The sequence below is a fragment of the Podarcis cretensis genome (genome assembly GCF_951804945.1).
Source record: "Podarcis cretensis genome assembly, chromosome: 3".
Lineage (NCBI taxonomy): Eukaryota > Metazoa > Chordata > Lepidosauria > Squamata > Lacertidae > Podarcis > Podarcis cretensis.
In genome coordinates, this window is record NC_137172.1 from 20,945,246 (window position 1) to 20,959,991 (window position 14,746).

General features: G+C 43.0%; 1 protein-coding gene across 1 annotated transcript in view; it reads right to left on the minus strand.

Moving 5' to 3' along the window:
- The window catches only part of PRKCE (protein kinase C epsilon), a 333,254-nt gene that overhangs the window by 43,685 nt on the left and 274,823 nt on the right, over positions 1-14,746 (minus strand). The window contains exon 11 of the mRNA XM_079968627.1: positions 586-740. Within this exon, the coding sequence (XP_079824753.1) occupies positions 586-740 (155 nt within the window). The remainder of the gene's footprint in view (positions 1-585; positions 741-14,746) is intronic.

The following is a 14,746-nucleotide window of genomic DNA, read 5'->3' on the forward strand; positions in this document are numbered from 1 at the left end:
AACTCGGCCTTTGCTATTGTTCGGGTGGTGATCCGAGGCGGTAAGATGTGAAATTCAAGTTGCCTGCAAAAAGAGGTGCTTCCCGTTAGCGGCCAAGCCCTCGCCCTCCTACTGAAGAGGAAAGGGCATGATGTACAAAGCCTCGCAAAAACGATTATCCCATATCTGTCAGGCTGGAGACAACTAGGACAAACAAACGCAGGAAGTGGCAGGGAGTTCAGAGACGAGAGGAAATCCATGGCAGAAGGGGGGAAACTGAAGAGATTGCACTGATCCGAGAACCAAAGTCAACTCTGAGCCACAGCGTGCCAAGCTTTTAGAAGAAGCACTGCTTGTCTTATAATACAAAACTGGCACCCACAGCTGGCGATGGCTGCAGGGACGATTCAGATGTTAACATTCGGAATGATAAACAGCCTCCCCTCCCCCGCCCCCTGCATCCCCCCCAAAAGAGAAAGAAAAAAAGTTCTGTGTAAGCAAGCAGAAACAAAACAGCCAATCCGGTTGCTAAGAGACATTGGCCCTCAGCCAAAATCAAACCAAGAGCCTTAAGAATTCTTTATTCCAGACCCGCAAAGAAAGTACCTGTAGATGACGCCATGTTGGTGGAGAAACATGAGTGCCGATGTGACTTCTGCTGCATAGAAGCGGGAGCGGGGCTCGTCAAATTTGCGTGAGCGCTGGATCTGAAACATTAGGTCTCCTCCATTGACATATTCCATGACGAAAAAGAGGCGGTCCTGAAATTCACGAAAATAGTGCTATTTAGCCGATTGCTTCCAGCCGCACAAAGACGCAGCTGTACGTACGTGGCACATTAGGAAATTAGGATCTGCATCCAGAAACGAAAGAAAGGAAAACCTGCACATTTTAAGCAAGTTGAATGTATGGGTTTAGTTAACGAGCAACAGCAAATCACAGGACCCAAAAAAGTACTTGGAAAAACGATGGGTATTACTTTAGAACTGCTGCATGTATTGTTCATTTTTGAAAGATCCAATTTACCAGCTGTACAATTTACCAAGAACTTTTGCTGAAGCCTCCCGTAATCACGTGGTGTTTCCTTCCACCACGAAAAGTAATTCATGGGATGACGGTTGCCATGAGCCATAGGGGAGTGTTCACAAGCCAAAACAAGCAGATTCCCGACCCTCCCACAATGGTGGAATGGGTCAGGGTTTCACACCCATAAAACCCAAGAACAGATAGAAAAGCCACTTTAAATTCTCATTTACGGAGAGCCTTTTAAGCAGACACAGCAAGGTTCTGTGGGATGGAGGGAGGAGTCTGGAAATAGGGAGTCTGAAAGTCAAAGGCAGGTTCTTTCCTCTCTACACCACTATGGCAGCCCTCCAGAAGAGGCACATGCTAGTCTGTGCTGCTCTCAGGCACCACCAGAGGGGTGGTACTGCATATTATAAATAAGCAACAATCAGGTGACAAAAGGGGCAAACCAATAGGATTCCAACTGGTCCTTTAAAGCCTCAGACATTTGCCTGGTTCCTTACTCAACCATGAAGCTCATTGGGTGACCTTGGACATGAAAAAGCACTGACCAAAGAATATACTCATTTTAAAAACAACTCTGTTTTCTATGCATTTGGAGTCTAAGAAGGGAACTCTTAGACTCAGGGGTCAGCGAACTTTTTCAGCAGGGGGCCGGTCCACCGTCCCTCAGACCTTGTGGGGGGCCGGACTATATTTTGAAAAAATATATGAACGAATTCCTATGCCCCACAAATAGCCCAGAGATGCATTTTAAATAAAAGCACACCCCACAAATAACCCAGAGATGCATTTTAAAGTTAGTTAGTTAGTTAGTTTTATTGCGGCAAAAGCCAGCGACACAGAACACCACAAGATCAAACAAAAGGAAATCAACAACAACATAAAAAAAAAAAATTACACAAGGGAACTTCGCAGTGTGCCATTCAACAAAAGAGATTTACGCTTCCTGATTGCTAAAGTGCAAAATTTGGCCACCTCATATGATATTAAGCTTGAGGAATCTTCCAGAAGGTATTTTCGTAGAATTTCGGGGGAGGATTCCAAATAATGTTGTAGGGGTATAAATTTTGATAAAAGCGGCAAAATAAGTTGAGCTCGTTCTTCATTATAAAATTTGCAAGATAGAAGGATGTGAGTGACAGATTCTACCTTATTAGACATACAGGGGCAGAGACGCTCATGCATTGGTACCCGCGTAAATTTGCCGTACAGCACTGCTGAGGGCATTGTCTCAAAGCGGGCTCTGGAGAAAGCCCATCTATAAGCTTCATTAGTGATGTTAGTTAAGTAAGGGGCAGCTGCAAAATTAGGCCAAGCTTTTAAACATCTATACGTCTCTGGGAGTAGGGCGTCTTCTTGTTGTAATTCGACATCGTAAAGTCTCTGAGTTATAATTACTTTTGCCTTGTTCAGAGTTCCATTAAGAAGATTTTCAGGGTTTAGGCCAATTTGTTTGATCTTGTTAGTTATTTGCATAAGCCAAGGAGGATAGGGAACTGCGGCCAGGAAGTAAGGTAACAGTCCCTTAGGATTGTAATGGATTTTCAGCCAGAGGGATATTGCTTGCTCCCAGACTTTTAATTCCACTCTGGGCAGTCCTGCCTCTTGCCTTAAGACTGCATTAGGTGTACACTTTGGGGTAGCAAATAATGATCTTAAGAATTTTGATTGTACTGTTTCAAGAGTTTTAAGGTTGGCAGAAAGGCTAATTTGAGAGCCATACAGAAGTTGGGCTAATGATTTTGCCTGGAAAACTTTAAGGGCCATCGGGAGGAAGCCAGCTCCTTTCCTTCTGAATAATCTAAGGATGGCATTTGCACTTCTTCCTGCTGATATAGCTGATGTGGTCAGGTGTGTTGACAATTTGGCATTATAAGAGAAAGTAATGCCTAAGTATTGGAAGATCTTAGTCTGTTCAATGGCGTTTCCCTTTACGCTCCAATTATCTTTCCTGAAGGAGCGGTTAAAATGTACAATTTTGGTTTTGGCAAAGTTAATTGTTAACAGCTCAGTGTTACATTGGTCACTAAACTTTCCTAAGGCACGTTTCAAGCCCACTTTGGTTTGAGAGAGAAGAACAGCGTCATCCGCATACATTAAAACTGGTACTTTTCTGCCGTTAGAGAACACGGGGGGATGGGTTTCGATTTCATGGCAACATGTGACCAGGGAGTTAACATAGATGTTAAATAAAAATGGGGCTAATAGACATCCTTGTCTGACTCCTCTTTGGACTGGGATTTCTCTAGAGAGTCTGCCGTCCTGTGCGACTCTTATCTGGAGGGTATTGTTCTCATGAAGCTTAATCATCAGAAGTAATAACCTTCTGTTAATACCCATATTGGCCAATTTGGCCCAGAGCCTACCCCTGGATACAGAATCAAATGCTGCCTTTAGGTCCACAAAGGCCGCATACAATGACTTTTTCCAATGTTTCACATACTTATAAACAAAATAATCTAACACTAAGCAGTGATCAATGGTGGAACGTCCAGGTGTAAATCCTGCTTGTTCAATTTCTAGCAAATCATTATGGTCTAACCATTCACACAATTTTAGGCATAGGTGTTTTGTATAAAGTTTGCAGATCACATTCAGAAGACTAATTGGTCTATAATTAGATGGATCAGAGGGGTTGCCTTTTTTAAATATAGGAACAATTATAGCCAGTCCCCAATCTTTAGGGATTTCGGTTGTCTTATCTATATATGAGAATAGATTTGCAAGAACCGGGGCCCACCAGTTTATTTGCGCTTTCAGAAGTTCAGCAACAATGAAATCACTTCCTGGGGCTTTGCCAGATTTCAATTGTAGAATTAACGAAGTGATTTCAGTTTCAGATGTTGGGGGCCATGGTGTATCATTATCTAAAGGGATGTTAAGTAGCGCAGGAGGTCGATGTTCCCTAAACAGCACTTTATAGTGCTCTTCCCATGAATTTGCAGGGATTATTGTGCCCTCGTTAGGCGCTTTGGTTTGACTGGAGATAATTTTCCAGAAGCTGGTATTGTCTTTTTCTATTGATGCTTTTATGAGGGCCTGCCAGATGAGAGAGTCTGCGGTTCTTTTTTTGGTTTTTAGTAACTCTTTGTAGTTCTTTTTTTTAAGTTGTAACTCTAATTTAGTAGTAGGGTTAGGATTTTGCTGGAAGACCTTAAAGCATTCCCTGAGTATAAGTTTTGCCTGGATGCATTCACGGTCAAACCATTTCTTGTTGGTAGGGAATTCATTGTGGCTAGATCTCCTGAGTCTTGACAATAACGGTTGGAGTTTTCGGATTAGTGTATTATAATGGTCAATTGGGGAGGTCTTTTCAATATTGTTGGAGGTCAGATGAGCCCAGAGGAGTTGACCTTCCATTGATTGTGTCCAAATGCTAAAGTTGTTATTAACATAAGGGGACCATTTGATTCTGGATCTGCCTATTTGTTGTAAAACATTAGGAACAGGTGTCTGTGGGGCGAGCCCACATCTAGAGGGTTCCCAAAATTCAGTCCTTTTAAGATTTAGGGGTAAATGGTCACTTTCGGTTCTTATATCTACAGTAAATTCAATATGTTCATCAAAGAGTTCTTGGGAGACAAGAATGTAGTCAATAACGGAATGCCTTAAACCTGACCAATAAGTAAATTGGCCAGGGCGGTCTCCCGAGGAGAGGCCGTTTAGAATAACAAGGTTTAATCTAAGTGCCATTAGAAAAAGACATGTACCAGCAAAGTTGGTAACTGGGTCAAGTGAATGACGTCTAAATAGGGGCCAATGTTCATCATTAGCATTTAGGGGACCCATTACACTTTCGTTGATTAGCTGTTCGTCTGAATGGCCTAACCTTGCATTAAAGTCCCCATTTTAAATAAAAGGACACATTCTACTCATGTAAAAACACGCTGATTCCTGGACTGTCAGTGGGCTGGATTTAGAAGACGATTGGGCTGGATCTGGGCCCCAGGCCTTCGTTTGCCTACCCACGTCTCAGAGGTAGTTGTGAAAGAACCCTTAAAGTCCAAGGATTAAAAGCACGAATGATCGCTAGTTGCAGGGCTGAAATCCAGGGGTGCAGCCCAGAGCCCTGAGCATGCAGGGGCTTTCCCACCCTCGCTCAGGAGAGGAGGGAATTGCTCTGTGCATTCATGGGCATTTTCCTTGGACTACAGAATCAGAGCCACAAGGTTATGGCCTAAGAGTGCTCAGCGGAAGTAAACAGGACTTCCCTTGTGGGCGGGAGAGTTCCGGACAGCGAGCACATCAGAGCCCCCCCACCAACTGGATCAGGGCCAGTGTCAAGATATCTGGGAAGAATGGTGAGGAGGAGGTTGGGATGAATATAGCCAGCCAGCAGATAAGTGGAGCCTAAGTCATGGAAGCATATAGGCCAGGGGTCAGCAAACTTTTTCAGCAAGGTCCACTGTCCCTCAGACCTTGTGGGGGGCTGGATTATATTTTGAAAAAAATTTAAAAATGAACAAATTCCTATGCCCCACAAATAACCCAGAGATGCATTTTAAATAAAAGCACACATTCTTCTCATGTAAAAACACGCTGATTCCCGGACTGTCCGCGAGCCAGATTTAGAAGGTGGTTGGGCCGGATCCGGCCCCTGGACTTTAGTTTGCCTACCCATGATATAGGCCATGGTTGATAATGAGACAATTTTATAATGGACTAGCAAGGCCTACTGCCAGAGATTTGGATAACTATTTAAAACCAGCATGAAAAAAATAATCAGGCTTTCTGGGCAGCAGACACACTTTTCCTCTTCTGCCCATTTTCTACACGTTTGCTCTTGCCTCCGCTCCTCTCAGCATCCCAACCTTCATCTTCTCCTTGCATCCATGAGTTGGCTGTCTTCTTATACCTATGGCTGCTCTTTTCCTAGTCCTCTTGACTCCCCTAGTCCCTACAGGCCAGCCTTGCCCATCAGTAGGATACCAGCAGCTCAGCCAAAGGCAGCCCTAGAATCTACACCTCTTTGATGTCAGGGCAGTTCAGCCAATCACTATCACTACAGACCACACCTGTACAACTTGTGATCCAGCAAGCTGAATGTAACTCCTCAGAGGCTCAGTATTAACCCTCCAGCTTCTACTGTCTGCCTGGCACTGCCGAAAAACTCGGGATGGTTGTCAAGCCCCTCTGGGCCACAAAACAAGGCTGAGAGGCTCACAGTAAAGGCCTGATTTGGCTTGGTAGCAACGACAACAGACAGGTTTTCCAAGCCATTTCCAGCCCAAACCTTTTCGTCTCCTTGACTTTAAAATAGCCGGTTGTAATGTGACAGTAAAAAACCCCACAAAAACCAAAAACAGAAGGAAAACAGTTTTAAACAAAAATAATTACTTATCAGGGTGCATTGGCTTTACAGAGAACATTTTCTTGTTCTCATTTCAGACTTGCCAAAAGGGGGATTAATCTGCAATTCTTTTGTTTGTGAACTTTCCTCTTATCGTGGGTTATGCAATTCAGGAGTTCCCAGGACTGCTTTATGGTGCGGTGTTAAAAAATAACCATCATTTTGAACTTAAATGATACTTGGACGTATGTTATGGGGAGGTCTTCATCAATACAGTACACAAATGAAATATGTCACATCCAAGCGACCACACAAACAAACATGGTTAAGTCATCTGCAGACAAACTGGGTAGCAAGAAAGTTGCCTTACACAGAGTTGGCCCAGTAGCTCAGTGGCTCTCCAGGGCCTCAAACAGGGTACATTCTCTCTCTCTCTTTTTTTAATAATATTTATTGGTGTTTCAAAAAGTTACAAGAATAAAAAAGAAAGAAAAAGAAAAAACAGAAAATACAAAATACAGAAAAAAATAAAAAACAATTAAAAACAAATCCATCTTTCCATATCTTATCTATCATTTGCTTGTTTCCTTGACCTCCTCACATCTCCCTTTTTTGTAATCTAGTTCATTAGTTGTTTCAGCAAATCCTTTCCTTCTTTGTTTTTATCTTACTAATTTATCTTAATATATTGTAACTTTACATTCTGACCTGTTAACAATCCATTTTTACTTAATCCTTTATAACATTACCGCTAAAACCACATAGCTTCATTCCAGCATCCTTCTAACATTCCTTAATTTTACAATGTTTCTGTAAATAGACTTTAAATTTCTTCCAGTCTTCTTCTACCGACTCTTCTCCCTGGTCTCGGATTCTGCCAGTCATTTCCGCCAGTTCCATGTAATCCATCACCTTCATCTGCCATTCTTCCCGGGTGGGTAGATCTTGTGTCTTCCAATACTTTGCAATAAGTATCCTTGCTGCTGTTGTAGCATACATAAAAAAATTTCTATCCTTCTTTGGCACCAATTGGCCGACCATGCCCAGGAGAAAGGCCTCTGGTTTCTTCAGGAAGGTATATTTAAATACCTTTTTCATTTCATTATAGATCATCTCCCAGAAAGCCTTAATCTTTGGGCACGTCCACCAAAGGTGAAAGAATGTTCCTTCAGTCTCTTTACATTTCCAACATTTATTATCAGACAAATGATATATTTTTGCAAGCTTGACTGGTGTCATGTACCACCTGTATATCATTTTCATAATATTCTCTCTTAAGGCATTACATGCCGGGAACTTCATACCTGTGGTCCATAACTCGAACAGGGTACATTCTCAACCCTGCCTGGAGATGTTGTGGATTCAACCTTCTGCATGCAAAGCAGGTGCTCTACCACTGAGCTGTGGCTCTTCCCCAACCACACCTGCTGGCCTCATTTCCACCATCCTGCATCCATCAGAACATGTGCAGGCCAGGGGACACTCTCTGCAGCACAGAGGTTCTAGCCAATTTTCATAACTTCAAATTCAAATATCCCCAAATTAAAACAAGTATGCACTTTTGGGGGGGGGACTTATAATAACCAATATTATGTTAATTTTTATGATGAACAACTTTGTTTCATTAATTTTTCTATTACAGCTATTGATTGTAGGAAAGTTGTACCCAGCAGCCATTTCCCCCCCCCCCAAGATATCCAAAAAATGTAACATTTTTGTTACAAGGAATAAAAACCCCATAAATTTCATTCTTTGTCGAGAAAGAGCATGTTTTTGCAATAATTTCCAACATCAAAACTTTGGATTCCATCATACCCATATGCTGAAAATTGAGGTTTTCTAAACCTAGGTTTTCCACCAAAAACGTACATTTATATATATATATTTAGGCATTTATAAAATCTTTTGAGTGCTGGTGTAATTTTTCCTGAAATTCTCATCCTCTTATTGAGCTCTGTGTAAAATTTCAAAGAGATCTGATCATTGGTTATGGAGAAAAAGAATAAAATGTACATGTGCCGAGGGTCTCAAGATGGACAGGCGACGCAGATTTCATGAAATTTTGAAGTATTATAAAATTAAAACCATTTCAGATAGAGGGGAAAAAATTAAGGGGGTTTCTTGCAACCATAAGGGAAGGGTGTGCACCAAGTTTCATCAAAACCATCAGCGGTTGTAGCCTCCTTATAGATCTGCTAGGGATTGAGGAGAAATTTACTCAGTCTGCATCTTAAAGTGAACTGGCCGAATTCTCTAGTCTTGCAATGATACGTGAATTAGAATGAAGCTGTCAATTGAATTACACACTTCTCTGAATTCACCGGACAGTTTCATCTGGGAGGGAGGGAGTGTGTGTGTGTGTGTGGAGTACACAAAATGCACATTTTATGCGAAGTTACGTTAAAAATGCGTATTAAGGAAAATGTATTAAAAGCATACAATGCACTGAAAACTGTACAGTGGTACCTATGGTTACAGACGCTTCAGGTTACAGATGCTTCAGGTCACAGACTCCGCTAACCCAGAAATAGTACCTCGGGTTAAAAACTTTGCTTCAGGATGAGAACAGAAATCATGCGGCGGCAGCAGGAGGCCCCATTAGCTAAAGTGGTACCTCAGGTTAAGAACAGTTTCAGGTTAAGAACAGACCTCCAGAACGAATTAAGTTCTTTACCCGAGGTACCACTGTACTTTAAGGGGAGAATGCATACAAAATGCATACTTTAGGGGAAAGTGCATGTCATTTAAAAGTGATTCCCTCCTTATTTTTTTAACCCACAAGAAATGGGATTGCAAAACTGACAAGGAATGGAAATGGGTGGATTGCCCCTAGCATGACCACCTCCTCACCCATGAGAAAAGCGTGGAACACATTATCATTGCTTCCAGGACTCCCTAAATGTAAACCACCAAGAATGGAGATGGGCACTCCTAAGGAGAATTTATGAGTGATGACCAACTGCTTCCTGCAAGGAGGAATAAATTTCCGTGCCAATTGGTTTTGCTTTCCCCCAAGACTGTCCACCAACCCTTCTCTGTTTACACATGCAGAGATACCATCAACGGGGGAATGAAACTTCACATAAATACCAGACAAAAAGGTAATGTCTTTAATGCATTGTTTTCAGCCTGAGAAAGATTCACTGCCCGTCTGCATAAAGAATATCCTTCCCTTCCCACCTCCCCCTGAATTCTAACAGAACATAAGCTGCCCTTCCTTTTGTTTATTTGTTTTTCCACTTTTTAATTTAATAACGCTGTATTAGATTACGGTTGTGACGAAAAACACACTTAGTGGCGAGCAAGAGGGCATGTGCAGGGATAGCTAGAAACCCAAGCGAGACTCTCAAGTACGTTTCTGAGAGCTGGGCGGCCTGTCAGCCATGTGAAGACAGCTTGATTTGCTGAAACACCATGGAGCAGGAATCAATCACGCAATGTGTTTCCCACTTTCAAATCTGAGACGTGTGTCCGTGCTGTGTGTCAGGCAAGCAGCATTGTCACCGCCGGCCCCTGACGCGAAGAACTACCCTGGCCCACAGTTCAAAACCCCCAAACCAGGAAAGGCATCCTACACACACCCCTCCATAACTAGAATTCACAAGCAGATAAGACTTATCAGCATTCCCCAAGTGGCATTTTTCCCTTGTTTAATGTTTCTCATATAAATGGGTGTGAAGAAATCTTTCCCGATGCCAACAAGTCCTTAAAACTTGAGTTCACTGTGTCAATAGATCTCCAACCCTCCTCCCTCCTGGAAACCATTCCGGTAAGTTGCAGTATTTCTTCAAAGGCTAAAACATATCACAATTGTTTAGGAAAATAGAAGCATTTCTGAACTCTGGAGAATGAAAGGACCGGGCAGCTGAAGCTTTTACACTGCCTACTGAACACCACCCCAGGTGAAGGCTGGGCTGAATATCCTGCCCCACTTTTGTAGGGGGGGATCATCAGCATTTAAAGTTGTGGCAGTTGGATATTTCTCTTTCAATTTCTTTGTAAAGCCTTTCTTCAAAGTGGGACTTAACTTCAAGTGGGATGGATCTCTGGAGACTGTACTCTTAAGAACTTCAGAGAGCACAGCCTTATCTTTAAAGGTGAGGCGTTGAGGGTTTTCTTTACTTTCTTTTCTTACAGAAAAAAATGCACTGCAACTTCTTTGTGCAGCACCTTGGCTGCTGTTAGTTGCTGTGGCATTCCTGGGAGAGAATGCCCCAATGGGACTGATCCTACGTCACGATGCAGAGCATTTCAAAGGGGTGTTCACAGGGACTAAAGGTAACTGCCATGGTTCTTCCTCTCCTTTTATCCTTGCAACAAGCCTAGGACCCTCATACCTACGGGACTACCTCTTCCGGTATGCCCCACGGAGGACCTTAAGGTCCATAAATAGCAACACCATAGAGGTCCCAGGCCCTAAGGAAGTCAGATTAGCCTCAACCAGAGCCAGGGCCTTTTCAACTCTGGCTCCGGCCTGGTGGAACGCTCTGTCTCATGAGACCAGGGCCCTGAAGGATCTGATTTCTTTCCGCAGGGCCTGTAAGACACAGTTCTTCCGCCTGGCCTTTGGCTTGGAATCAACTTGGTCCCCTCCCCCTCTTTCATTTTTCCTTTCTCCTTCTGTGATGGAACTCCTATTTGGGGACTTCCCTGGCTTTTTTTCTGGCCCACGTAGGACCAGTCTGGGTAATTGGCCTTGGTGAAGATTTGACGTTCTCATCCCCCAAAAAGTTTTTTATTTGAGTTTCTACTGAAAAGAGGCTGCATTTTAATGTTGTACTTTAATCTTGTTTTTAAGTTGTATTTTAATCAATTGTTTTTATACCCGCTGTTAGCCGCCCTGAGCCCGGTCTTGGCTGAGGAGGGTGGGGTATAAATAAAATTCATTATTATTATTATTATTATTATTATTATTATTATTATTATTAAGTAGGTTTGGCTCTGCATGTGCAGCTGGCCCAAGGTCACCCAGTGAGTTTCACAGCTGAGCGGGGATACAAAGCAGCGTCTTCCCAGCTATAGTCCAACCCTAACATAGGAAGGGACCTTATGATGTGTCAGACCACTAGTCCACCTCTGCATTGCCTACCCTGGCTGGCAACAGCTCTCCAGGAATTCAGGCAGGGAGTCTCTCCCAAACCTAACCAGAGTTTCCAGGGATTGAACCTGTGACTTTCTGCTTGCAAGGCAGACAATCTACCACTGAGCTATGGCCCTTGGCTTCTAACCACTACACCAGGGATAGCCAACATGGCAGCCTCCAGGGTTACTGGACTACAGCTCCGAACCAGCATGGCCAATGTTCAGGGGAAAGGAGGACCGTAGTCTAGCAACATCACATTGGCAACCCCTGCCTCACACTGTGCTGGCAATATTTTGCATGTACCTACCAGGCAAGCCATCAAACCATCAATGGTCAGCAGGAAAGTACGTGTGGCCAAGCAGTCAAGAACACCCCAGCCTGTACCTTAGTAGCAAATAGCTCAGGGAGTGGAGCCAAGCCTTGGTCAGAAGTGGGCAGGACCCTATTGGCTCCTCAGCACACCTGACCCCTGCTGAGCTGTAACTGCAATTCCACCATCTGGCCATGTGTAGCGGTGGCGCTGAAGCACAACGATCCAGCTGTTTCTTCCTTTAGCAAGCAATCACAGGGGATAAGGCACCCAGCTCAGATGGCCAAAGTCCCCGTTGGAAAAGTTGGTGTCAGGCCCGACTAATATGCTTCTACGTTACAACCTTTCCAAAACAGGGAATTTTGCTAAATGAATGCCACCGTCAAAAGGAAGATTTACTATAGCCAAACAAATACATTGTGTCTTTGGCACGTCTTGCAAGAAGCAATTTGATTCAAGATTATGGGGTTGGGGGCGGTATGAAATTCTTTCCCAGCCGGCATAAAAAAACTGTGATTACTTAACTCTATTTAAACAGGATGCTCAAGCAGTTTGTTTAAAATTACTGAAAACTGCAGCAACTATCCCACCCATTAGGGCTTGAATAAACACTTCCTGCTTCTGATTGAAATTGCACAGACACACTAGACTTAGTACACAATATTAAATGCAAACCTAGAGAAAGAGCTGAACAACAACAACGCTAATGTTCCAGACTGCTTCATCTCCATCTTGGGAGAAGGCCATCAATGAAGACTACGTGGAGATGCACAAATGGCAAAATAATAATAATAAATAAAATGAAATTGGTATTCAGGTTTACATACACAGACATTCCATTGAAGTGATACACAACGCTTATTGTATTTCCGTAAGCTATGCTCTAAAAATAACGTAATCACTCAAAATTCACATTTTACCACTATTATCCCCACATGGTAGATGAGGGTAGGCAGAACTGAATGCAAGTTAAGTTGTGTTGACAAGGAGCTGCCCAGAGTGGCTGGGGAACCCTGTCAGATGGGCAGGGTATAAATATTATTATTATTATTATTAGTAGTAGTAGTAGTAGTGGTAGTATGCTTTTCTAAGGATTCAGCTACATGTGGCCAGTTTTAAGGGATGTTGCTTAAAGCTCTGAACCCTTTATTCCAGCTGTACTTTCCCACATGGGTGGAAGAGAAGGAGAACTGAATGCTCTAGTCTGGCTGTATTGAGATCTTATTTAAAGCTGGGAATTACTTCTGGCCATGGAGACCCACAGAGAGAGAGAGAGAGAGAGAGAGAGAGAGAGAGAGAGAGATGGATAAAAAAACAACTGAGGGAAACATCTAGATGGAAGAGGATGCAACACACCACTAGCCCAAACATACACACTCAACACTCCTTATAGGTAATCAGTAGTAGATAGTAGTAGATTGGGTTCTGCATATAGATCTGTTGCAGTGCTGGAGTGAAGGGGTGGTGGTTGGAGAAAGGGTTAAGTACACTTGCTACTTTTCTACTACAACTCTCCCTCCCCAGTGCTGCTTTTCTCGAGTGACAGGCTTCTCTTACACACGTGTAGTTTTAGGCCCTGTGAACAAAACTGCCAGTGTGCAGATACTTGCTAGCAAAAGCAGGAAATGAACTGAGCACGTGAAGTGTTTCAGCGAAGTTCCCATGTACTTATATGAAAAGGTCAGCCAGTGACAACAGTAGGCTCCAGCTTCACAACGCAGCAGGAGACTTCTAAAAGCCCTGTGATCATCTTGAATGGAAAATGTACAAAAAAATACTGTTGGGTCGCAAACTCTGCCCTGGGTCTAAGAAAGAGCTTATTTGCACAATTAATTTGGACGCAGTGTTCCGAATAGCATGAAATCCGTTCAATTTCCATAAAGCCAGATTTCTTTGTGACTGGTCAGATAAATCCCGCTGGGATGGAAAGTTAGCAGGAAAGAAATAGTTGGAATGTACTAAGGCGGAAATCTAATGCAAGTTGCCCTACTCGTGAGTAATAAGCAAGGCAGCGGTGGGCAACCTGCAGCCTTTGGTTTAAATTTCATACAAGATAAAGGGGGCATCCACTGACTTTCAGCTTTGGACCCGCCCACTTTGGTTTAGGCTCCACCCACCATGGATTCTGGCTTCTCCTACCACCAGTATGCAGCCCTTACAGATTACCCCAAGGGAATGCAGCCCTTTTCTAACAGTTACTAATGACATGAAGCTTATTCAGGAAAAATTACTATCTTTTAATAGATTTATCTGAACGTATACGTATCTGAAGAAGTGTGCATGCACACGAAAGCTCATACCAATAACAAACTCAGTTGGTCTCTAAGGTGCTACTGGAAGGAATTTATTTATAATGTCGATGTTGTTTAATTATCTTAATTTTAAAAAACCCAGCCAATCAACCAGCCAGCCAACCAACCATTTTTAAAATGTTGTACTTCCTGCTATTATCTGCTTTGGGAATGGAAAGAAGTGAACTTGGGATATAGATTAGAACCAATGTTCCACGTGTCGTACCCACAATGCATTGTGTGCTTCTGTGCCACACAACAAGAATCTTAACAGAAAAGAGTGGGATGGGGAAATGAGCGCTTACAACACGGGTATATACAGTTAGTTGGACCTCCAAGAAAATATTGCAGCATGGACAGCTCCTGTTCAGGGATTCAGCCAGCAAGCCAGCCACACCCTTTTGCAGTGTACTGAGCATGCCAAGCCCTAATTGGGCTGTTTGGTTCTCTCCCCCCACCCCACAAACTTTTGTACTTGGGTTCCCCCAAGTCTGCTGATACATCCTTTCCTGTACACAGACAGGGAATAAATTCACTATTAGCAGATAGAATTCCTACATATTTAGGGAAGGGAACTTGACAAACAGATACCATTTTTGGCGGCACATCTCCATGTTTCTTATGATGTGTGTTTCTTCAGACACAGGCCAAGGGCTTTAAAATTAGCTTAAACTCAGCCCTCGCTTTACACACCAGTTTTTGAGGTTTCGTAAAGCTTAACTCTTGGGTTTATCGTGGCACGGAAAAACGACTGTGGAAGGGCT